Below are 26,887 nucleotides of genomic sequence, written 5' to 3' on the forward strand. Positions count from 1 at the left end.
GTAGCGTCAGCACAGCGGAGCAATTAAGTCCACATTAAGCACAAAGGAAGAATCAAGTGGCAGGATGATTGCAGTAGTGACTACAGCCTGACTGCAGCGGATGGCACTTAACCTCGGCTTCTCCTGCTGCTCTCCACATATCTCCTCTCAGGTGGATAACATTAACTTTTTTTTTTTATGTTTTCCAGCCACCGCCCGACTCTACAGCTTCTCTATGGAAGCTCCAAGACGTAAAGAAAGAGAACGAAAGGAAGTGAACGTGAAATTGACTTACCTTCTCTCCCGATTCACCTTTAGGTCCGTCTTCACCCAAATCGCCCTGTGATTAAATCACACAGAGGTAATCATATTCAGTCTATTGATCGCAAGAATGTTATTTTTCTGAAAAATGTATAGCTGAGAACCTAAAATCTAAGGAAAAGGGATCTTTAATGTGATTGCCAGACCGTTTGAACACGCGAAAACTTCTACAATTCTTCTTTGTCTGTGATTGACTACCACTGTTAAATGGGGTAATGGATGCTTGGAGGAAAAGCCAAGTACATTGTAGCGATGATGAAGTACCATTACTGTACATGTTAAGTACACTTTAACTGAGTCATCACATATGGTTTGGATATGACTAATTTCAGGTGACGCAACACACTCTGCGGGGCATTGCGGCGGTCCTGTGCCCCTGCTGGCATCGACTGTTAAAAGAACTTCACCTCGAAATTCACGACTTTTCCATTTTAGCTGCATGAAACAGATTGAATGTCAGCGCCGTTTTTAGGCACGCTATCGGCGCGTCAGTGTGGATGGCTATGTCGGTTGGCCCACCACTGTGGACCAGTCTGAAACATCTCAACACATGTTGGATGGTTTTCCATGAATCTTTTGTACAGACATTCACGGTTCCCAGAAAATCAACCCTTATGACTTATTGATCCCCAGACGTTTCCTCAATGGCCACCATGACAGGTTGACATTTGGGATTAAAAATCTAAGAGTCTCAATAATGATTTATTGAATGGCCATGAAATGTGGCACAAGCATCCATGTTCAACTCATGTTGATTTGAATAATCGTTGGGATCTTTTTTCCCTTCAACCACCCTCAGGCCAACGTTTAACATTTTAAAATGTCCATTTATGGAGAATTATCTTTAAAAAACCATATACCATTCAGGCTTTTGGCCTCAGCTGTAGCTACTTTGTTTTTAGTGCTACTTAGCCAATACTGTCACACATCAGCATGCTAGCATTCATTGTCACTTTCAGCATATAGCATTTAGCTCAAAGCACCACTTTGCCTCAGAGAGATGATAGAATGTCGAAGATTGTTGTGGGTACATTACCTTTCATTGCCCTGCTATAGATCAAGGTGACTTTAAAGGGGAACATTTTTAACCTAAAATGTTCCTAATTTGATAGTGGATGACAAAACCAGTAATCTCAAATGAACCTTTATGTCCTTGTGGAGAATATCATCTATTGCAATCATCTCTGTGTTTTTCAAACAATCAGTTTTTATCTGAGTTGGTTTCCTAGCTTCTTTAGTTAGCGACCAAAGCCAAAAACAACTATTTATGTTAACATATTTGGCTTGTTGTACTTCGGAGTGAGTATCAGTGCTGTCGTTGGCAGGGAGCTGATCGTTTCACTTTTGATAAATCCACATGATCTTACATTAAGTAAATGATAGCCTAATAGATTGTAAATCAATCAGTGGGCTCTTGAGTTGCAACGCCAACCACAGCAGTTTGTGTTAACGGATCTGGCTGCTCTTATATCAAAACTTTTAGTATTTTAGAACTGTGATTCCTAACCTGAGGGTTTGGGATACATCAGGACTTAATCGACATGATTAAAAAGAATGGGTATGGATATTAAACATATTCTCCCACAGAAAAAATGTTTACTTGGTGTGCATTTCTCTAATACTTTTGTTTACTGAAAATAATGGATAGTGGTCCCTCTTGATGGTCTTTGGTTATAATTTATAGACATGTCTGTGACAAGGCCCAGGGGTAACGGCATGCATAACTCATAAAGCCAATCATTTCATTATTTGCATCCAGCTAATTCTCCACTAGACAGCCAAAATTCTACGAGCGGTGGTTGCTATGAGATTGGCTATTTGGCCACCAATGGTTAACAGTGTAGTGAGCGATTCTGGAAAAATGCTTGTGGTCAAAATCAGTGAATATCTCCTCACAATCGGCTTCCTGTCCGTCCTGGGTGACTGTTCGTTGAAACTTTTTTGTGTTAATACATAGCCTAGGCTCTATTAACTTGTATGTAAACAAAGATAATGTAAGCGAAGGGGGCCCACAGTAGCTAGCAACATGCCTGTTTCACAGAGCCTAGGCTGTGTTTTAACACTGGATATTTTTCAGCGCACAAACAGTGTGGATAAGTAGCGAATCGTGATGTATTCTACAAAAAATTATTTTGACTAAAAGTGTTCACCTGAATCACTGACTCCACCTTAAAGGCAGTGCTGCTGTACATTTTTATCACGGTGGCTGTTCCAACACATGGCAGGACATCAAGACTGATCCTAACAATAATGTTTGCTGATCTTAATTGGCACTTTACCTTTTCACCTTGCTCTCCCATTTCACCCTGGTGGGAAAGAAAGCAGAGTATTAAAGACGGTTAAGCTCAAAAGGGGGTTGGGTACAGGTGGGGAATTATTGCAGCCGCTAAGGGTCAGATGCTATCTTGGGTTAAGTTCATGTTAGATTAAGGAAAGTCTTTTGTGTTATGGCTGCTTTTCCCCAGGCCCAGACACACCCTTTACTATCAGCATTCGGAAAAGTTTGCACAGTCATTACTGAAATAAGTTGATATTAACTGAACAGAGTCCTACTTACAATGTTAATCCACTATAATTTCAATCAATAACATATACGTACAGTACACTAACACATTTAATCACAGGTATGGCTATGTGCTAGGAAGGAAACATGTTCTCATTCAAACATTGGCAAATACGGATCATGCAACAGTGATATCCAACACAGATGAAGGAAAAGAATAACAAAAGAATATGTTTAATGGGCAAAGTGTAATGAGAAATCTGGTACCAATAAAGTTCAAAAAGCAAGACAAAGACTGGTAAAAAGTGTCTAAAAGTATAAAAAAAAGAGAGAGAGAAGAGAATGTTTTTTGCGATGCTAAAGGATGAAAAATGATAAATGATTCAGCATCCAAAATTAAAATGTGACGCTATGAATTTACAAGAATAAGAGGGCACTAAATGTGTGCAGCAGACCTTGGCTCCTGGGACACCGTCCAGGCCTGAGATGCCAATATCCCCCTATGGACAGCATAACATACACACAGTGGCTCCATTCAGTGTGCCGTTCCAGCTATACGCGAGCTCTGATTTCAGGTCAGCAGATAAATGTATCCGTTACTGTAACCTCTAACCTTAACAGACGGTAGGCTTTTTGGAACTGCACAGGTGTTATGCATTTGCAGGATAGTTGATAGCAGAGCTGCTACGTAAGATCACGGATTGTTTACTATATTGCAAGAAATGGACTCTCCACATGAAGCACGGCTCTGGCTGGATAAATTCCATTACATTTGAGAAATATGAAATATTGTAAACTGCTAGCCAAATCTGAAAGGAGAGGATAAACAAGCTGATTAAAAACTTAATTATCTCTGCTTTGGGTTCTGAACACGAGCAATAGAAGAAGAAGAAAAAGCCAAGTCCATCTGATGAATACCAGTCCGCTGCTAGCGTGAGTCTGAAATCCCTGTTCTCTGCGGTCTGTCGGTGAGAAACCAACCTCGGTGCATCTGTTGCCAAAAACAATTAACCTCCTGACCGTTGCAAAGCTGCCACATCATTAGCCTTTCAGAAGGGAAGCGGCCATTTCTCAACTTTAACCAGATGACGCTGATTAACGTAGCCAGGATGGAAAATAAAACCGTCTATTACTTACTTCAAATTCAAATACAGTTGATGGGCTGCTCAATACTGTCCATATAATAAGCAAGGGTTATTACTGTGTGTACTATCATATCCGTTTCTTATAGTTTTTATTTTCCCAACAATGCTTTGTTTTGATGATGCATTGTGGGAAAACGAGTGTGTATGATAGGTGTATAGGGGAGTATCCCCTCAGCTACACACACAATTTAAAAAGCTATTCATAAAGGCTGGAATCTTGTATCATCCATCAGCCCACATATGGCAGTCATTGACATAATGATGATGGAGTCTGATTAAAACCCCTAAACCGGGCCTGATAAGGTTTGCATTAGCGATCATCCCCCCCTTCAGTGGATATCTATGTCAGATCAATATGATGTCTGCCAGTCAACCTGCCATGGCTGGCAGAGCAGTCCTTCACTGCTTTAGACTTCAACTTTCTGCACGAGTGACAGTTACATACCATGACAGACTTGTTTTATAACTGCATTGCACAGGATTGGAGTTGTATTTCAAGGGCGCTGGCAGACCCCCACTCCTTACACAAGTATGGCATTGGGCCTTTAGCTTGTGCCGTCTGCAGAGTTAGTATATGGCTTTCACCGTGAAATGAAACTTCTTCACTCTGGTTCCTGTTACCGCCGTGCGTGCTTGGCCACTTTATAAAATGCATGCTTGAGATTGGAAAGATGGCGCCTATCAAATCATCTCCCCATTCAAATATGCTTTGCCCTCTCTACCCCCCCCCCCCCCCCACCTCCCCCCTTTGTGAAACACCTGCATTGTGTCTACTTTATTTGGTTTGAGAATGAAATGCAGAAATGAGCCGAGAGTGTGAGCAGATTCACGGGCAGCTTGAAAACAGCGCTTTGTGGTAAAGACTTGAAGATGGCAGCCCAGGGGATTTCTCTTGCAAATAGGATAGCGGTTTGAAATTGTCAGAATGCATGGCAGAACTTTTGTAATATGAAAAAGTGCAACACATGGCCACAAAGCCTAATGAAAACGGTAAGTATGGTAAAGTGGGGCCTTTTGAAGATTAAATACTGTCAGGTGTGGATGGGAGTCAGCTCTCTGAACTCTTTCTATGTAGTATTTTGTGTGGGAAGTGATGCACCACGTTAGGGCTACATTCAATTATCAAAATGAACAAAAATAAGCATTATGTATTTGCTGCTATTTGAAAATAAACATTTGAACAAGACATCATTTTCTTTTGTGAAAATGAGTCTGAAGTAAACAGTCTAAAAGAGGTGTGTCCCACAATCATCAAAAGTATTGAGTTTATATCTGTTTCCATGAATAAACTCACCTTCAGTCCATCTACACCTGGAACGCCAGGAGGCCCGAGTGAACCCTGATGTAAAAAAAACACAAAGGTTTAGGTGTTGTAACATTCACTCTGTATTTAACTTGGAATCAAACATACATAAAACAATGTACTTTGTCTTTCTTCCTGCCTAGTAAGTGCTTTAACTATCCTTCAGTGGACCAAACACCCCAAAGAAAGTCATAAATTGTTAGTAATATCAAAGGTCGATGAGAACAGATGTTGGATAGAACAGAAGCGCCCCTGAACAGGCCTGTCTATTGTTCCCATCCCCACTTCAACACATGCACCCTGTGTGTGCTGATTTTACAAAAGCAGGCCAGAGTAAATACTGCAGGCAATATTTTAAGGTTTGTTTAAGCAGATGATTTGGATTTAAAGGTTTTATGAACGCCATATCTCTTGCATATTGGTTTGCTTATGTTGGCTATTTGTACCGAGTGACAGTGATCACTCGGCACAAATAGTGGTCACATTAAAAGATGTATCAAGGATGAGTGAAGTAGTGATATATAGACTTGAAGTGATGAAAAACGATGACAAAAGTGCTTGTTTTTTCAGTTTTGGGCCTTTTTTATATATATCCAAATTAAAGTGGATCACATCAGGGTGAAAACGTCTTATAAACTATATTGTTCCAACTCAGGTACTTTCAAATGTCAAATTCACACTTTTTGTTTTTATCAAGTACTTAGATCAAATCAATCAACCAAGGTGATGAAACTTGAATAGCTGTTGACGTGGCCCCTGTGCTAAAAGCGGCTCTACACCAGCAGTGGATCTAATTGAGCGGCCCCGGGGCCTGGCTTATGAGTCATTAACACGGCGGTGTGTCATCATTGACCCCTCCACACACACACACACACACACACACACACACACACACACACACACACACACACACACACACACACACACACACACACACACACACACACACACACACACACTCACCCTCCCTTCTCCGACGGGAGGCCTTTGCCGACAGACAGGAAGTGTCTGATTGGGTTACACTGAACAAACACTGGCAGCTACCTGATGGCTGGATATGCCTTACATCTGTTCCAAACATCAGCGCCCGACGGCCTGTATCACAGCACTTAGCTCCAGGTTCTCTGTTCTCTGTCTCTCTCCTTCTCTGTCACTCCTCATGTTAAAGGTGGAGTCAGTAATTCTGGAGAAAGCTTGTTGTCGAAATCACTTTTTGTTAAATCAGTGAATATCTTCCCACGCTCCGCTACCTGTCTGTACTGTGTTTGTGCTGAAAGAACATCTGGTGTTTATACACAGCCTATGCTCTGTAGACTGGCATGTAAACAAAAGGGGCCCACCATAGCTAGCAACATGGCCGTTTACAGAGCCTAGGCTGTTTATTAACACTGGATTTTTTTTAGCCCACACACAGTATGGATAGGTAGTGGATTTTGAGGAGATATTCACTGATTTTGACAAAAAGTGATTTTGACAACAAGTGTTCTCAGGAATCGCTGACTGCACCTTTAATAGAGCCTAAACTCTCCTCACGTCTATTGATTTGGCCTGACTGTGGCCCTTTATCACTAATCTCATATTCAACACCCAGAATGCTTTTTTACAAGCCATTTGTGCAACTTGTGCAGAGTCACTATCAAATCTAAAACTTCATTCACCTGCTAAGAGAATTCGGCTTTGGTTTACATTAGAACTTGGAACTAAATATATTATAACAGAGAGGGACAGTTCAGTGTGACATGTATTTTTCGATGTCATTCGGTAGATAATTAAGCCTGACAATCTCATATTATTTAATCTTAAAGAAAATTAAGAAATACCAAGGAAATATGATTTTTCTCGACTTACCTTTGGCCCTTGTGGCCCCTCAGGTCCCTATAAATGAGAAGAGAGACAGTGAAAGAGAGTTAGTGGGAGGGAAACGGAACAAAAAGAGGCCACATTAGGAGAAATAATATGATATCCACAGCCAACACAGTCATAGCGGAGACTGGCAGGGATTGAGGTAGGATTTCATAGAGCCAGCACACACCCTTAGGGCAGAACCTAAACCACAATCAGTCCTTTTGTTTTAACTCTTTTTTTAAAAAGGATGGAAAATCAACTCACTCTGTGCTTTCTTATCATTGAGCCTCCCCGAACGCATGAATCTCTAATGAGACCGTGACAAAGAAAACTTTAACGGTTTTTATCTTTTATGTGGATCCCTTTCCTCAGTTGTTTTAGCCACTGTAAAAAACTTGACTTGTTTGGCTTCTCTACAAGTCTGCGGTTCAACAAATAAAAAAGAGGTTCACTATCTTAATGGGCCAATATTTGGAGCCCCTTACGAAGCTAATAAGTTAGAGATGGCAAATAAGGCGCCACATCTCTAACTGAGATTTAACCCAGGGACAGATGTATCTGGGAGGATCGTTTCTATTTCGAACCGGCCTTTTAACACAGTGAAACCAGACGCCATGTTGGAATCTCAACCTCCTCAGCAGCAGGACAGCTTCATGACTAAGATGAGAGAGCTAGCTGAAAGTAGGCTACGTTCCTTCCATGTTGGCCTCACTAATCGCTTAACTACTGCAGCACCCACAGCAGTTCATCAACACCTTTACGTTTGGCTGTTATGACAACTCATGGGGGCCAACATTTCTCTGACTGTCGGCTCAGGATCAACAGTAAATGGTGCTATTTGGCTCATCACTCTCAGTTGGGTGGAGGCCAGACAGGCCGAAAAGCCCCACGAAAAAACCCTCCCTACAACATCTAATTTCCTAACTTTTGTCATGTTGATGCCGTATAATTGGCAAAAGGCTTAAGATTTGGTCTCCTGATGGGTATTTGTATGTCATGGGGGACGCGGTCAGGTTGAAATGTTTGACTGTCAGCGCAAATGTTTGTGAAGACGCCTTGTGGTCGGAGCGCCAACAGTTGCTTGGCTTAGTGAACAGCACCATTATAATGACCAATCATCTGAGAATAAACTACATTTTTCCGTATTTTGTTTCAGTTTTGTCGACGAAACAGAGTGATCACCAGCTAACCGAAGCTCAACACTTTTCCATTTACTAAGCTCGCCTGGTAAAATCCTCGTTCTCACTTTTACAGAAAATGGCCCACACAGTTGCAGCTCATTTATAGTGCATTCTATCTGCACTTATTGCAAAAAACCTCAATGAACAACTTTCATTATGCCAGCCAACCGAGGGAAAAGGTCTTCCTGCCGCTTGCCTTTAAAAGCCTTTGTTAGCTACCCTCAGTAGGGTTTGGTAAACATCTTTATAACCCACTAGGTATGTGAGAGCATGTGCCACTCGCCTAAGCGCTAATAAGCTTGGCTACATCTGAGGGCACTCAGGAGCTACTGGCTGAAAAGGAGATTTTTCACAAAGTCAATAGCCCTTGAGGAAGTCTCGGTCCTACAGCTCTTTCTTCTCAACTTTTGGCCACGTCATCGCTCCAAAATTTAAAATTGAGAATAATCCAAACATCGTAATTAAAAGGCATAATTATTTTCATTAAAAGTATTCATTATGACAGCATATGCTCAAATGTGCCATATCAACAGGACACCTACTGAAGTAGAGCGTCCAAGCACGACGACAAAGCACTGAATGTTTGGGGCTTTCATTCAAGTCTCGGAAATGACAAACAATGAAATGTTTGCCGGGTCAATTCCCACACTCAGTCAGATTCTGAGCCCTCAGCCATTGAATAACTTTTAGAGTGTGCACTTCCTTCAGCATTTACAACCCAAATATTTCGGCCGATCAAAGCAAAGGCACATGTTGAAGCTTAGGAATGGATGTTCCTTCTGCTTAAAGTTTCTGTTTCACTTATAGGAGCTTCGAAAAAGCTATGCAACATACTGCTGCTGTTTGCGTTAAATTAAGGTGCTTTCAGCTTTAAAAGGAACATTATTTTTATGTTAGCCTGGGTCTTATTGTCTTAGGTTTGACCAGTGTAGCTACAGGTTAGCATAACACTGTGCTCACCACCATTACTGTAGAGACTGAGATTGTTTTCGGTAGTTAAACTAACAAAACAAAACAGCTTCCAAGAATATGGCACACATAGGCCACCCAATCAACCTACCTTTCTAACTAAGAAGTAGTGGTGCAGTTAGTCAAAACATATTTGTAATGGACTGTTCTATTAGACATAACACATTTTATGTTAAATATTGAGGACACATTTCATTTTTTTAAACTGATACTTAAATGCTTTCGACTGAATTTTTGAAGTCCAGGGTCTATAGGCAGAAAACTACAAAAGTCAGTTCTGTAATATTGGGATTTTGTATTCTCCTCATTGCAAGCAGTGTCTGTAGGTATACTGCCTAAAACCAATACAATAAGACCCAGGTTTTATGGAGGAAAAAGTAATTTTCCTTTAAAAGCAAACAGATTTGTTCCACAGAAAAACAGCCTTTGCCCATTGATGTGGACATTTGCCACCACATTGTTTGGGTCCACGGAGCATGTCCTTAGTCTTTTCCTCACATCTTTGCTCCTCATGTTTGGCTCCACATTAAAAAAGGGAAACCTAGTCAAGGACAACCAAAATATTATAGATACTTCACGCATATTATATAAATGATATCCTAAAATGCATGTCTGTTGTGTATTTACAATAAAATGTCTAAGGTGAGTCGCTGGTGCATTGTGGGTAGCTATGTAATGAAAAGGAAGTTAAAGTGGGGGCAGCAAACGTCTGCAACATAATTGGTAATACCACCAAAAAGACTTGAGGATGTTTTCTTCGGTTATGGACAGAACACTGCTTATAATACACAGCTGCTTTTCCACATTAAGTCTTTTTTGAAGCAAAATCAAGCTCCAAATGAAAACTGTGTGCAAGGCTGCAAGCCACCATTCGAGAGCCGAAGACACCAGTTAATTTACCCCAGAGAGACCTTATGGCACTGATGATTTTGAATGGAGTCCTGAAAATATTTCCTTTTTCTTCTTCTTCTTACCACCTCCCCCCTCCTTAGTGTGGCTCCACAAGAGCTTAATCCTCCTAACCAGCCCCATATGTCCTGGAAGGCTGCTGGAAAACTCTGGAATCTACTTTTTTGCCTCTTTAACAATAGCATCTACATCAAAAACACTTGAGCTGCGTCAAGTGGGCGCTAGCTCCTTGATCCCGGTGGACGCAGCAAAAGTTGGTTGAGGACCGACCTCTGAATTCCCACCACGGACTGACGGACTGGTGCACATCTAAAAGTGCCAATCAAAGACGATCCCTCCAGTAGGTTGAACCAAAGTGGAGCCTACTGTCTAGTTGCTTATGCACATCTAATTCATATTGATTTTTAAAAGGCTAATCAAGGGTGTGGACTGGTGTTGTGTTTCTGAATGGAGACTGTATTTTTATACCCTCTCCAGAGGTAACAGAAATGTTCCTCTCTGATCCATTATCTTATCTTTGGCTTATTTCCCTCCAAAGAATCGGAAACAAAATACCGTTGGCTGGAAACACAGCGATTCCACTATGTTTGAGCGGCCATGCCACATCCTTTTAGAACCTCAGCTCATCCCACGCTGCTTTTTACGAAGGGGCGGAGGATTGATTTTCTAATGATGACATTATTCCTTGTTAAAAGCACATTAGTGTCGTGCTGTGTGCATGCTCGTGAAATAGTAGGCCTTATTTCAAGAATTACAGTAACCAGCCCTAATTTGTATTCAAATCTCTGCGTGAGGTCTCCTGAGCTCAGTGGGATCCACCATTCATCTTTGGAGGAAGTAACTCCAGCTGCTGTCATGAGCGTTTGTGTAGGCACCGGAGACCTGGTGGGGGCACACCTGGGTCCATTGGGAAATGTAGTGCATATTTTACATTTGTGACACCTAATAATTGAAACAAGACCCTGCTGCTTACACAGCTATGGGTTAATAGTGGGCAACGGCAAGACAGAAGAGAATATTACAGAAGTGAGTGTGTAAACTGAACTAAAGATTAGTGACAATTTTAGAGTCAAACTCATCTAACTCTCTAGTTAAGGCATTGCTCTCGCCACTTGCGTCTCACCCACCTTACATTTTCCTCTGGCCCTTTCTTTCCAATCCACCAACTTATCCCACACCTTGGAAAAGGTTCCGAAGAGATGAAATCAGAGATGAAAGCGCGCGATAGCACCTCGTCTGTCAGCTCCACTTACTCTCCCCTGCACTCGTGAAAACTGACATCACCCAGTGTTTTTCGAAACGTCACGTTTTCCATCCTTGCTTTCTCTGGAATTTGGCTTGCCCGATTCGATGTAGCTTTTATGAGGAAACTTTAATCAAATGCTTTATTTGCTGAACACCACAACGCGTATCCAGTTGCTGTTAACTGGAACAGCTTGTCCCTACTGTATAAAGGGTTTTGTGAGAGGTTTGCAAGGTACCATAAAATGTGTCATTATTATTCACCAGAGTACCGTTGAAACCACCTCATGAATATCTTGCAAATTAAGTGTACATTGTAAAAACATCCTCAGTGGCGGTATCTACTACGCTACATAGCTGTGTAAGCAAAAGAACACATAATTTAAATTAATTAACTTAATTTAAAGTTAACAATGAAATAGCTTAGTGTATCTTAAATAGCATCACAGTTGGCTGGTTAGCAAACGAAATATAATCCAAGAAAAAACGACCAATTCAGAGTAAAGTGCCAACAGGCATAGCAATTTATGCCAACCGAACAACCTGCCGACATATGGCAAGAGCCATTTTGGAAAGCCCTGATATCTTTGGATTATTTTTGTATGCAAAGATGTACACTACTGAGAACTTTTATATTGAAAAAGAAAAGGAAAATAATTCAGTCTTGGTGCTATGCTAAACTAATGGGCTGCTAGTTGTAGTTGCTGCACTGACCCCATGGATACTAGAGTGGAATTGATTGGCTCTTCTGACTATTCACAACAATGTCGACTATACCAATTCCAACAATTCAGTGATACATAATTGCCCAATAAGATTCCTAGATGGGATTCCAAAAGAAAAACGTTTGTGCTTACCATGGTTCCAGATTCTCCAGGCTGCCCTGGATCACCCTATACAAATACATAGAGAAAGTTAATGCAAGAGTGGTGGTCATTGAACAATTAAAGACTACTTGAATAAGAAAACACAATATGGGTTTCTTGAATTATTATCAACAGTATTCTGACTGAAACGAGTTGAATATTCTCGTGGAAAACGACAGTATTTTCCACATTATGGTATGAATTACCCATTTCTTTTCTAGTTTGGCCATTGGTGCATAGGAGGCCAAGTACAGCTCAGCATTGTTCTGCCCCTATACCAAGTTGGCTGGGAAGCATTTATCATGCTGTGGCACCTGTGAGTTTTACTGTCTCAGTCCAACAACCTAGTTTTACACTCTGGCTTGCTGTTCAGACCTGGCTCTTGGATGTCCCTGTATTTCTCAGGGTAGAATTATGCCATGTCCAAATGTTCTTTGCCAAAGCCATTCTCGTCATTATTTCATTTTTGCCTCTTTGTGACATTTATTGAACCATTTTTTGCCATCCTCGTTCAAAGTGATGCACGTAGGGGGAAATAAATCATGAGAGACATTAAGTGCCTCAGCAGGAGAAGCCTAATTAATTGGGAAAAAAACTACTTACTACAACAACAACGGCAACTGCTAATGGAAGAACACAACACAATAATCATCAAAAAGTTGGAAAAGAGAAGATAAACAACACTCAATATTTTTTTGCACTCCCCAATGTGAACACTGCCAAGACAATAAAAGTCAGCTGGAGCTCTGGGAAGGTTTTATGGCTGAACATAATTGACATGCCTCTTTCTGTTTCTTCCGTCTCTCACAAGCAGTTCACATAAACGAGTGTGATGCAAGTGACAGGCTTAAAGACATGGAAAATGTTACGTCGTAATGAAAAACAACAACGTCAACGTAAATTCATACAGTGAAGCCTTCCGTTGGGAGAATATTCATGTTTGGCTAAGCACATTAGGGAAATGAGCTGCAATATAGCTTGTCTACCTTTCAATAGAATGGTTTTCATTGGGATAAACCCTCCCGGCACCGAGTCAAAGTCCAATTGAATACGAGATGAACTTGTTTTGCTCTTCATGGAAACAATACAGTATTTTTGACACACCAACTGCAAAGGAACATTTTTCCTCATCTTAAAGGTGCACTATGTTACTTTGGGTGTGTCATAGAAGTGAACATTTTCTAAGGTATATTCTCATAACTCAATAAACAAACTTTCCAGGAAAATGTGATCCCTGGAACACTGTTTGAAGTGAGAAAGCTACCTGAAAAGTTACTGATTCACTATTGTCGTTTACAGCAGCCGGGCCAGTAGTTTTGTTAACAAAGATATTATAGTCTTACCTTAGGTTCCATGTGCCTCAAAATAGTTAGTTTTGATTTTTTTATTATTTAATTATCCAATACTAAGAATAACTTTAAGAGTAAATATGTTTTGTAAATGAACTGCAGGGTTTGCAAATGTAAACAAATCCCCCTCCTCTGAAAGTGCATATGGCAGGTGATATCAATACTCACTGCTAGACCGGATACACCTCTGGGCCCATCTTTGCCTGTGTCCCCTGGAGGCCCCCGTGGGCCAGGAGGGCCTGGTGGCCCCGGGGGCCCAGGTGGTCCTGCTGAGCCTTGATCTCCCTGTGTGGCAACACAACACATTTAACATCATTACTCTGTGATTCTGTTGGATCCAATGAGACTGGAGCCACTGAAGTTAAATGATAAGTTAAATGATAATGAAGAGAGACTTGTGGAATGATCTCCTGGGTGGCTATGGGCTTCCTCCATTCAGAACATGGAGGAGAGTTTGCCTTTTAGCTATTAGCTAGGATACAGAAATGAAGAGCGAGCTGTAATGTGACTGATTTATGGCTACCGTCGTAATGCATTCCTAACTAGACTCAATGAGATGAATAGGGGCTGTGCATTAGGCACCGACTGAAAAAACATTTGTAGAACTACAATAATCAGTGCGAATATATACTGAAAATGTGTGGTCCATTATTACACCAGATTGTAAAAAAAACTCTAAAGAAAATATTCAGCAATCTAACTTGCTTAATACAGTGCCAGGACAGTAAATCCTTTTACCTTAATAAATCAAAAAATAGAACTGTTCATATTTTCTCTTAACAATAACAGAAGGAGAAAAAAAGAGTATACTCATGACAGATCTGTTCGAAGGCTCGCATGCAAACTGCAGGATGCCCGGAGGAGAGAGAAGTGATTGGGGTGAGAGACACAGCCACTACCTTAATGAGACGCCGCTTAATGAGCTGCTGGTCAGCGGAAAGAAAGCCATGATTGATCTTAGGGAAGACCATCTGAGCAGGTGGGTGAGGTCAAGAGGTCGGAGGTCAGAGGTGAGAGAAGGTTGAAGAAGGATGAAGGTCCCAGCAGAAGAAGAAGCAGGAGGTAGGAGGAGGAGAAAAAGAAAGAAAAATGCAAAAAGAAACAGATTTTTGTTAGAAAGGCCTTAGTTCATGAACCCCGGGCCCAGCGCCTTTACAGTTTCGGGGAGAAATCCACAATTTTTCCAGCACGGAGGTGGTTGTCTTTCGGATGTCTGGACCTTTTATTTTTTTGGGAGCCAGGACCCATAATTACCACCTCGGGGGTGTGAGAGCGCCACAGCAGACTCACAGTCCCCCTGGAAAGAAATGGGAATTTCTCTCCGGTCTGTGAAAGCGCTGTCATCATCTTCAACGCGCCTGCTGCTTAGTCAGACCCCGGGAGCCGCACACACTGAAACACACAGCGTCTTTATGACCTTCTGAATTGAGGTTGATGTTTTAACCTTGCTCCTTTCAATGCCTGCATTATTCTGCTAGTGTCCATTGGTATTAAGTGGCTTCAGAACAGTACGTCGCTGAAACAATCCTCAAATTGCTGGATTTGAAGGATTTGTGGTCAACCATGGGCATGAGGTTTAGAAAAACATTTTGCCACTTTGGGTTGATCATTGAGGATTCCTTACGGAGTTCCTTCCATTTATTTTAACATCAGTGGACGCCAGCCAGACCGTGTCTTGGTTTCAGGATGGGTGAGGGTTATTCCATTCAGCTACGTATTGCTGGGTTTGTAAAAGGCCACCATTGCTTGCAATAGGGGAACCTGGCATGTATGCAACAGGAGTCTTGAGTGAAAGACTGGTAGCTGCATTGGGGGGAGGGAGGATAACGATTGAGTGGCTGTGATGAATTAGATGAGGTTTTCCCTGTGCTTAGTCTATCATCAGGCTTTAAGTAAAAAGCCTCTGACAGTGATTCATTGACTCCCAGTGTGTGTGCATGCTGAAGCGGCAGAGGGGTTGGACTGAGCAGCTATAGGCAGCACCACCACCGACAAACCTTGACAGTCAGGATCTGATTGCTGTGCAAAGCAGCCAGCGTAGGGAGACCAGGCAATCCCTAGAGGGACAAACAGCACAACATGGCACAACACACGCATGACATTCAAACACTGAACACACAAACAATAGACAACATACAGTTAAAGGAGGGGGAAGAAGATAAGCCTCCTACTTCTTTATATTCTAACCAGGGTACCCCCAGGGATAACCCCAACGTAATTGTAAGACTTTTTAATACCTTTTTAATGCCAAATATAAAAGGTTCTTTTAATTTATTTTTAAATCACACATTAATATACTCCCATTGATATAATATAACAAAAGCTGTGTGAAGTATGTGTACACTCCAAATAACAAAATCCAAAACAGCTTATTTGTCACATAACTACCCCTCTGCCAGTATTTTAAAAGGGCAATAAAAAAATGTAAGACCTTTGTGAAGGAAGTTCAATGCTTTCCTGCGTAATTCAATACTTTTAAGGCCTTATTTAAGAATATTGAATTAATGAATTTTTGACATGCGTTTAAGACCCACGCGGGTACCCTGTCTAACAATTTTGTGAAATAAGTTTCATATTTCGAGGACCAGACATTACAAATCAGACCTTGACAAGACCAATTTTAAACATTCACTGTCCAAGTCCCTTCTCCATCCCATGAAACAGTGTACTGTACAACCGCACTGGGACCATCCTTTGTAGAATTTATACTACATTGTCGTAGCTCAGCAACCATTCCAGATATGTAGACAGAACATTTGTTGAGATGATTATGACAGAAATGACAGAACTTGAGCTATAACATGCTAATAAATTGAGGAGATGTATTTTTGGGGGAACATCAAGGCATTGCGATTTTCGCTGGAAATTCAATTAAACGGTTTCCAATTCCCTTGTCGACTATTGTCATGACAGATGTGATTTAATCATGAAAACGGACTGAAGGAAGAAAGCAGTGGGCCTTCTTCTTGTTAAAATGGAGACACGGGTTTATAGCTGGATGCTAATCTTTATTTGAAGCCAGAAACACTGACATATCGTCAGCTAAACATTGTTTTGAGTATTATGGTCGAATGGATGCACTCCATTAAGTTTCGCTGACTTTCATTGATCACTCTTCGGGGTGGTATTGTACAAACTCGACACTAAGACGTATACATTTTTATTTCATTGTGCCTTTCTTGAATGCCTGTCAAACATGGTCTTTGATATTTGAAACAAGCCACATAAACAAGAGTAGCAACAGTAACTTAGGGGGGGTGGGGGTCTTAACAGTTAAATTCCATTGTTTGTAGCTTTATTGCCAAGTGTCTAGACCACATTGGTTGTGGAGTGGTTGCATATCTGTTGGTTCATCCTAATTCTGCAGGGTTTCGCTCAACTGTTAATAACTAACCTACATGAACCGATCAGAGTATTTCTCAAAGACTGGCACACTACAGCGTAAACATGTGCCGTAAGAGATCAATATTCGTCAACACTCAAGGCTCTCGATACAATCTGGCCTATCCAAACATGGCTTTGGTGCCATCCCTCTGGATTTTTCTAAAGATAATTCAAAAAGCATGGCTCATTAAGAATATGGCTTTCAACACAGGCTGATTTCATTCAACCCTGCAGCAGAACAGAGCAACGGAATACTCCTCACACTGCAAACAATGGCCGTGCTTGTGTGTAACCGGGGACTGAAACGCAAATGTTTTTCACCAGTTATTTACAACCTCAAACATGTCGAGGACGAAGAAAAGGAAAACAAGAACTGCATCATGGACGATTGCAAAGGAGTCCACATAATGAAAATGTAGTGTGTTGCATGTGCGGGCTGGCACATGGTACTACTGCTTTCTGGGATGTAGGCTTTTTTTTGACAATCATTTTGATACATACAGTATGCTTGTTGCGGAGACACTGGAGAGGGGCTACGGCCAGGTTGGCAACCTTGCTGACCAACGTGTTTTTGAAAAAATGGAAATTATAGAAATTATTCAAATTCAACCGAAAAGAAAAACAGCCGTTTGATCTTTTTGAGAAAATGTGGACAAGGTGTGGGCTATAGTATTCACCCTTCACCAGGAATGATAACGACACAGCGGTTGACGGAGAGTTTTCTAACCATCAACAGATTGCTTTGTTTTGCTTTTCTCCTCTCCAAAGCGGATGTTGGTTATTTGGGGGGGTTGGGGGGGGGGGGAGGGGGGTCGCTCTATTGCTATGCGTTTGCCTGCAGCAACGACGATGACTGCAACTGTAGTAAACAAAAAGCCATAAGCGAGGACAATCAGCAACAGCCGTCAAGGGACACTGGCCAGAAAAACAGCGTCTCTCCACTCCACCACACCAAACACACAAAAAAACATCCCAAGCAAATACAGGCTGTGGCATTTTCTGCATATCTATACGTGGAGTGGATTGCCAATTATGTGCACAGATGGCTTTGATACATTCTTCTGAAGCCTCATATTTGGCCAGAATCCATTACATCAAATTGATTTCAGTCGAAATTCATATTTTAAAGCCTCCGATTTCATGACCTAAAAAAAAGGAGACCATAAAACACTCCTTTGTTCACCACTAAAAAATAAAAAAAATATCCTGGAAATTACATAATCACTGCTTCTTTATTTTGGAGAGAACATTGCAAATTGGTCAAAATCCCAGGATGTGAGAAGTAAAGGACCAGACAAACAATGGCAGACTTTTTTTTTTTACTGTGAAATCTCAGGAATCTTTCTCCTGAATGACATGGGAACTGCCAACCTTGTGACACCTGTTGCCCGTTGCCATCCGTCAAAAAAAGGACCACACACCTTTTCTTGGCGATACAGCCAATAAACCAGTTAATTATATCCCCGCTCAAAATGGTGGCCCACACATTTGTTTTTCAAAACTGGCCAATTTATTATTTGTTGCTTGGCTAACCTATGTCCTTTTGGATATGGCCTTTGACCTTTAGGGGCTGACCCTGGCATGTGGGCAACAGGCGGAGGAAGTGGGCTGTGTCTGTGAGTAAACACTGTCGGCCATGTGGCAATTCCTAAACTACCATTAACCACACTAGGCTGAGAGGTTTTTGACTTGACCATTTGATATGATCACATAAGACATACACAGATTGTATACACATGTAACGACTCTGTCTTTCAAATGATTCTAAATCAAATGTCTTTGTATTTGATGTCATCTGGCAGACTGTGATGTGTAGGGGATATATTGGTGTTATGCTCTGTTGTTTACGTGTCCCTCCATATGGATTTAATAGCCTCTCTTGCACAGAGTCAATTCTGGACATGATGTGAGCTTCCTTTCCAGCCCAATAGACAGAGTCAAGGTCAGCAAAGAACTTGTGCTGTTATGCCTTCATTTATTAAAGGGAATCTTTCTCATGGTGCTCCACTTCACTTACCAACTAATCTAATGTGCAAAGTCAATATGCCATTCAAGGGTTGGGTGCGTGGGTATTATGATTTGCCGGTGACCTGGACTGCTTTCCAGCCCCCTGCAGTCCTTCATATGTGACTGGGACTGAGTGTTAATTTGTACCTGTTAAGAGGGGACAATGTTGCTGTAATTGGAAGTTAATGAAATGCGATCTCGAAGTGGACAGTTTATTTATTTACCCCGACAAGATAAATAGGGCCTGACTGGTCGCTGCTACAACTCTGTCAGCCCCACCGCTGTTCCCAAAGTATAAATCATTTAACTGATAGAGATAGATGACTCCATTTCCCCAGGTTAAAAGGGTACAAATTATGGGCAAAACCCAGGGAAATTCTATCCAAACGGCGATGGTTTACACACACACACACACACACACACACACACACACACACACACACACACACACACACACACACACACACACACACACACTAACACAGCTGGGGGGGAAAGATATTTCCTTTCAGCCCTGTTTGTGGCGGTTCAGCCTTTTTGCAACTATAGTGATTATCAAATACTTTTTATATCATTAAAAATTAACTAAGGATATCACAGAGCCGGGAAAATGTATTTGTAGATCTTTTCGGAAGTGTGAAACCACTCGGAGAGAGAGCCGCAATCTCCGTGAACTGCTGGCTTGTCATTTTGGAGGAGTGAGTGACGGTGTGTAACGTAAGATGTATCACTCATTTTGAGACCGCAAATCAAATTTCACCGTGAAGGTCCTTTTTTGTATTGACTTCCAAATCATAAGAAAAGCTGCATGCTTTGACGTGCAGCATACTGGCCCGCGGGAGAGATGACAAAGTTAATTGTCAAACTATACAGACGTCTGGGTGGAAGCCAGTATACAGAATTGGGATCAGTTCCACTTGGAAGAAGGCTGGTGACAAACCTCTGCGCTGTTGTGTTGCCTTGTCCTGTATGCTCTTACCTCTACGTGCTCTCTGCCCTCAAGGAAATCAATTACAGGGATTTTAAAGTGACTTTGCCTACATATGATCTAGCCCTTGATGACGACATCAGTTACATTAGGGAAGTTTGTGTGTGTGTGTATGCATGTGTGTGCCCCTTGGTTAATGCAATCTACCTTAAACAAAACCTGTGTGCCGTGCTCCTTTTTGAACCATTATTTGAGGAAAAATGAGCGGGGCTGCATTATGCTATAGGTGGAGATAGAGTAATTCATTTCAGAGTCTGTCGAGCGTGGAAAAGCACTCACATCATCATCATTTAGAACGCTGCACTTTGAGCTAAATGTCAAACTTACAGAGCTGGAAATGATTAAAAAAAGCCCCGAATACACCATGTCACGTTCGAGGTGAAGTGAATTTGCGAGTAATTACAGAGAGGACTAGATTGCTTTTGATTATAGCGAAGATTGAGCAAATATCAATTGCTGATGGGCAAAAGCCCCCCGTACTCATGTTCAATTTGAAGACAAGAGGTCTTTGCGATTGGCAAAAAAGTATACAATGCCGTGCCTTCCAAAGGTATCTTGCACGTTTGGCCTGGCCCCTGTTCTTGATGTAGAAATAAGCAGTCCTGCAATGCTTTGTTGTATTTGGCCGGATGGGGAGAACACTATCCCTGGAATTTCATGCATCTCAAACCTTTTTTTTTGCCCACAATTCACTGCCAAGGGGGAAGACGTGCACACGCACGCACACACACACACACACACATACACACACACAGTCACATTCATCAGCTAATCACAAGAGGTGGGAGTTAAAACCACATACCCGTGGTCCCTGGTCGCCTTGATCCCCCTGCAGAAGGGAAGAATGAAAGAAAAGAAGATTGTCTTGAAAATGAATGCATGTGACGAACACACACACACACACACATACACACACAAGAACACTGCTAATAATAAACTGAGACTCACAGCGAAATCACTGCGGCATAACTCAGAACACATTGATAAAAGATAAATAATACAGGAACCCTCAACTATTCATTGTGGTGAAGGGTAAAATCACTTATGATAACATGGACTGACAGGGGCTGGGTATGAGGAGAAAGAGAAGGAAGGAGCAGTGGTGTGAGGTTTGGTGGGTTTTGGTCAGGAGGGCTGACTGTGGGTGAATTGCATTGCCAGGCCAGATTTTATGCCCTAGAGAGCTTTGGCGTTCTGCCTTTTTTTCGGGGTTAAGATCTCTGTGGACGGAGGGGCACGTTCCCGAAGCATAGAAAAGTTTGGTTTTGAATCAACCTGTGTCTGGAAGGCTGCGGCTTTATCACATTAACATTGTTACCAAAACCAAAAAGTACACTTTTGTTCGGAACAACCGAAGGAAGACCAAATGTTGGACACTGAATTACTCTGACCTTAGTCTGTCTTGAAATCGGATGAAGTGAACATGCCTAATCCTACTCAATTTAGCCACAGCAGTTAAAATGAGCCCCAACAACATATCACACATGGATGGGATTTTTTGCTCAAACAAACTTCAATGTAATGCCTGAGCGATTTCAAATAAAACAGTTCTCGGAATTTTTGCACGTTTTCATTGGGCACTCGTTCCAAAACCAGATTTTAACGGGAAAAACAGTTGTGAATGGCCACACTGATGCGCGCTGTGTGTTTCATCTTGGGTGGGAAGCAATGCACACAGTTGTTTTTCATTTAATTAAAGCGCAGATTGAGCGGTTCACATGAGAGGCAGGGACACGCATCTAATCAGCAAGAGGGTCGTAAGCGAATGCTCGACAATCGTCTGAATCTGGTTTAATAAGACACGCTTGTGGCCTCCATTTGCTTCTTCAAAGGACACCAACTAAGAAATCGCACTGATGATTCATGACGCTTGGTCAGCGACGACAGCTAATGTCATTCCACACACCGCATTACTGGAAATCAACCGTTACCAAAACAGTGCCACTCGATGCAAACGACAACTGTAATCAACCGTTTTCTCTGTGTTGGACTTCACATTCGGTTAGCACTCTCACGCTATTTGATTGTATGTCTTGTTTTTTAATGCGTAATATTTCATTCTTAAAAACATAAGGGTTTATTGCCAAAGTTGTTGCTCTCTTCATATGAAATGTGAATAAATACTGTCTCTTTTCATGGCTGGCCTGTAAAACTGAGCAGATTCTTCCCCCAGTATAATTTTGGAAATATGCAATTTTTTTTTCATTAGGTGCATTCAGGGGCTTTATTGACTTTGGTGTGAATCAAGGGATCTCTGGGTTTTTTTGTCTTTTAAAGCAGAGGCAGGGGCACACATTTGTGCCACAGTCCTTGCAGCCTTATAAAGAGACAGTGCGGTTATTTTGCATGCTCCACCACTGTTTTATGGAGGAATGCTCAGCGAGGCATTTAAGGGCTCCGTCTTGGGCTCCGGATTTCAGTCATTAATGTCCGGCGCTGTGGATTTGTGAACGACAGGAGAATTTAAATATTCATTCTCCGAGACTTAAGGTCAGGATGACTCTGGATGCCAACTATTGCTGCAAATACAGAATGGGACTCTTTCTCACCTGCAAAAACGTTTTACGGGCTGGATGTTTACATTTCATCCTTTTTAAAAGGATACTTTAACATATTTGGCAATATTTGCTTCTTATTGAGGATTATATGAGAGGATTGATATAACATACCATCATATCTGTTCAGTTAATATGAATCTGGAGCGAACAGCTGCTTAGCTTAGCTCAATGACGACACAGCTAGTCTAGTTAACATTAGCTTCAGGCAGAACTTGGCTAGCTGTTTCCTACTGCGTCCAGTCTTTGTGCTAAGCTAAGCTAACTGGCTGCTGGCTCTGACTAAGATACGAGTCAGTCAACTAGCTCACAGCAGAAAAAGTGAATTTTCAAGAATTTAAATGTTGAACTATTGCTTTGATCAGTTAAACAAAAGTAGATCAAGAGTTTACCAATGAATATGTCAAACAAAATATGAAATGACTCACCTTTTCACCCTTCGGACCTGGAGTACCCTATGAAGAAAGACAAGAGATTTTGTTTAAAACATTTTCAACGACTCATAAATAGAAAGAAAACGACAAATGATGGTCCATGGCAGTTACTTGTAATCATAGAAATCCCTTTGGTAAGACATAATAAACAACTGTTAAACCAGGGTGACCAATCATGTTAGCCAATAAACAAACACAGCCGTCTAACAAGGCATGCACATAATGAATTTAGAGGGAGACTGCAACAATCTAAAGATTAACAAATTGAGTTTTGATGAAACTAACAATGGGAAGTTTTTGACATCTCCTTCAGCATTTGATTAGAATGCCCTGTCACAGATTGGGAACCTGTCCCTAACGTACTAACGTATTGTAGACAAGCGGGGCTTATACAAACATACAATTAAAACCCGAAAACAGGCCCCGAATCAAGTCCATGTTTACGTAGAATATCAAATCCAGAAAAATCTCCAACGAGTATTGGCCAGCACTTTTAAGAACAAGAGGAACACTTTATTTTTACAGAGATGTTTTTGTGAGGCAACTTTTGCATCCAACTACTGTCACTCAGCAGGCAGGCAGGCAGGGGCTCCTGGGTGGGCTCTGTAAAACATCATGAAGTAGAGGCTTTGACAATGAGGTGTGCATCTATAAGCTGGAGCCCTAATGAGCTTGAGCACAGAAAATACTTCTAAAGACTATTTTTGAACATTCAAGTTGAATGATGAAGCACAGCATGCTGCTGGGCTCTAGTTCTCTCTCTGAGGTTGTGCTTTTGGAAAAAAAACTAGCTTTGGAACAAAATCAGTATTAGATCAGTGTTAGAAGAGTGACATACTGACCACCCGTGTAGCAACGATGTTCCCTAGTCCCTGGTAAAATCTAAAGAGAGACATTGCTGTGCCATAGTGACACTAATCTTTATTTCACATTGAAGATCTGTCAAATATATTTACGACACAAGCCATTTTGGACTGATCTGGATCTTCTGCAATCCCCTTCCAAATAACTCTTCTGACTTTCTCATCTGATTTTTGTACCTGCCAAAAATATGTCATGTCTTTTTTCCTCAGGTGAAAAAAGAACATGTGGTTCAAGCTGTCACCGATACAACTATAGCATACATACAGCTCTGCAGGCAGCGGTTACTTTCCCCGGCCTAATACTGGTCAAACATGGTTTATTTCCAAAGATTACAGACACACAGCGAAAAGCGCACTGACACTAATCCATTGATTGATGATATTAGAGTGAGACCCATGGTTGGAGGCTGTTCCTGTGAGGGCTATGGACCAGTGACCCTGAACAGTAGGGGTTGCAGACACAGTCAGGCTTCCAATGCACTGGCACACATAGCGCAGTGTGAAAAAAATGAAATACTCCAGAGGTAGTCCAGCAGCTTTTATCTGCCAATTTCTACCACACACTGCTCTGAGGGGGGAAGTGAGCTGCAGCTTGCTCACTGCCTATGGACATTATTTTTTGATGCAGAGTTAACTATCCATAGCTTTTTTTGTTAATGTACAGTACTGCATTTGTTCCTATAAAGGATTCGCACTATGGGCCCAGTTTGACTTGGTCATGAGGTCCTGAACCTGTAACTGCAGGAGCTTGTGTGAGTGAATTGTCCCATCTGTTCAAATAACCATGTTCTGGGTTCGCTTCAACAAATCCAGACAAAAAGGCTGATGGGAAATGCAGCCTTAATGCACGCCCGTCCAAGGAGGTTGGAACTGCTATTTATTTACTCGCCTGGCCGTATACACAAAGAGCCACAACACACTTGTAAACACAAAGCGCGCCATTATGAAAACAATATTTCCGACTGCGGTTCCCTGGGAGGCAATAACAGAGGTAACATATTGGATTCAAATGGGACTTTTACTTTTATAATGATGTAGAGGCATTCCAGAGAGGGCTAAACAAGTTTCCAGCATGTTTCTTTGAAAATGGAAGGCAGCTACAGAAAATCAGTAGGCTTTTCATTGTGGAGGAGAATTGCCTCTGGACAATACAAGGCCATTTAGGCAAGCTGTTACTGCAAAGACATGAATGGCTGCAACAAATAAATACATAAATATACCCACAGTAGCATTTTGCACAGGCCCGCCCAGGGTATTATATCTGGTGCTGACGAATACAAACAGCTGGCAATCCAAATGACCGGGGCTAAATGGCTGGGCATCATAACTCCGCTTTTATATGATTTAGCATTTTTATAAATCCAGATTGTTACACGATAAGGGCAGGAAAATATTTAAACTGGGGGAATTTATAAGGAAAAATGAAGTCATAGAGTTTTATTTTTATATCCAGTATATATATCCCAGACAAAATAAGTTTGGTTAACTAGGTCAGTAGTTCCCAGCGTGTAGATGTCAGATAAACTCGCGTGCCCCCTTCCTGAACACCAATATGTATTTCTTTTTTTTTACAATATTTTTTGGGCATTTTTATGCTTTATTGATAGTGTAGAGACAGAGTTGAAATGGGGCAGAGAGGGGAGTGACATGCAGAGAACGACTGCGGGCTGGAATCGAACCCGGGTCCACTGCTGGCCGAGGCCAATGGGGGGACGCCCTACCAACTCAGCTAAGGGCGCCCCCACCAATATGTATTTAAACCATGTATTCATTGCTTTACCTTACCATTTGAACAGATGATCCATTACTTCTAGGTAACTGTTTAAAGGAATAGTAGCTCAATATAGGGCGACAGAAACCTTCCCTTTAAATGTGCATGCATTTTTGATGAAGTTAGGGGCATAGGTCGCAAATCCGGATAAACTTGTTTAGAAAGGTCATCTTTTGCTATTCCTATCATCATATCATGCTTGTTTAGCTTTAACCCATAAAATAGTCCCCGGCAACTGCCCTCAGCAGCATTCACTGGTAGATTTCTACTTTTTAACACACCTAACCATATCTTGCCCCAAAAAAAGCCTCGCTCATTTTACTCTGCCAGCCGGTCGTAAAGCATGTGGAAACGATTTCGCTACACACTCTCATTCCAATTGATGTGCAAATGATGGGCCATATAATGAGCAGGTGCAGACAGCGCCCATTGGAGCTCTTCCAAAAAGGTTTAAGCCTGTATACAGTCATGCCTTTTATTGAGAGTATTAAACAGGATCTCCTGCAAAGACTATTTTCAAAAAGGGGCAAATGTTGACTACAGTAGAAAGGCAGCGAGCGCCTATTTGACAAGCAGTCACTGCAGTTTTGTGGTTTGACTGGTTGTGCCCGTAGGAAGCCTTCTAATCAGCACCTGTGTATACTTTTTCACATCTTTGTACTGCTCCTGCTCTGGCTCTGTTTCAAACGCCAGCCTTCCAGCAGGTGCCTTTTCTGTTTGATCTCACTCGCTCACAGTGCTGCAGCAAATCACTTTGAACTTTGAACATGGAAAAAGTTCCCTGCACACCTTTACATTCAGATACCACTGGATATTTGAATGATTTTGTGCATATCACAAAAAAAAACTGCAGACTATTTATAATATCATATAAAAGGAACAGATCCACATTTTGGGAAGCACAATTTTTGTTCATTTGTTAGATGATTCATACCACTTTATGGTGGTTAACCTTAGCTAAGCACAGGCCACGGAAACTGCTCCCCTGGATCTGTGCAAAGGAACCAAAGCCCAATTTCTTACAACTTTTACTGCCTGAAGTCTAAAAACACAACTCACAGTTTTTGCACCTCCGTTTTATACAGTACAGATTAAACAAACAACATACAACATGTTTATCTGTGAGTACTCCCCTGTTTACATGCTACGGTAAGCTAACTGGCCAGAGCTTTATATATACTATAGGCCTACAGACATTGGTTCAATCAAGCCATTACGCCTATTTCCTAAAATGTTTAACTTTTCCTTCTACTAAGAATATTCTCTAACATGA

At 41.5% G+C, this 26,887-nt stretch overlaps 1 protein-coding gene across 1 annotated transcript in view; it reads right to left on the reverse strand.

Moving 5' to 3' along the window:
* Positions 1-26,887, reverse strand: part of col25a1 (collagen type XXV alpha 1 chain) — a gene marked incomplete at its 3' end in the record, with an annotated part of 147,445 nt that overhangs the window by 24,996 nt on the left and 95,562 nt on the right. Inside the window, exons 5-14 of the mRNA XM_080052367.1 lie at positions 22,975-23,001; positions 20,794-20,820; positions 15,610-15,669; positions 13,781-13,897; positions 12,255-12,290; positions 7,100-7,126; positions 5,243-5,287; positions 3,259-3,303; positions 2,580-2,606; positions 275-319 (exon numbers count right to left, since the gene is read on the reverse strand). Of these exons, the coding sequence (XP_079908493.1) occupies positions 275-319; positions 2,580-2,606; positions 3,259-3,303; positions 5,243-5,287; positions 7,100-7,126; positions 12,255-12,290; positions 13,781-13,897; positions 15,610-15,669; positions 20,794-20,820; positions 22,975-23,001 (456 nt within the window). The remainder of the gene's footprint in view (positions 1-274; positions 320-2,579; positions 2,607-3,258; positions 3,304-5,242; positions 5,288-7,099; positions 7,127-12,254; positions 12,291-13,780; positions 13,898-15,609; positions 15,670-20,793; positions 20,821-22,974; positions 23,002-26,887) is intronic.

This window comes from Ammodytes marinus (assembly GCF_949987685.1).
Source record: "Ammodytes marinus genome assembly, chromosome: 23".
NCBI lineage: Eukaryota > Metazoa > Chordata > Actinopteri > Uranoscopiformes > Ammodytidae > Ammodytes > Ammodytes marinus.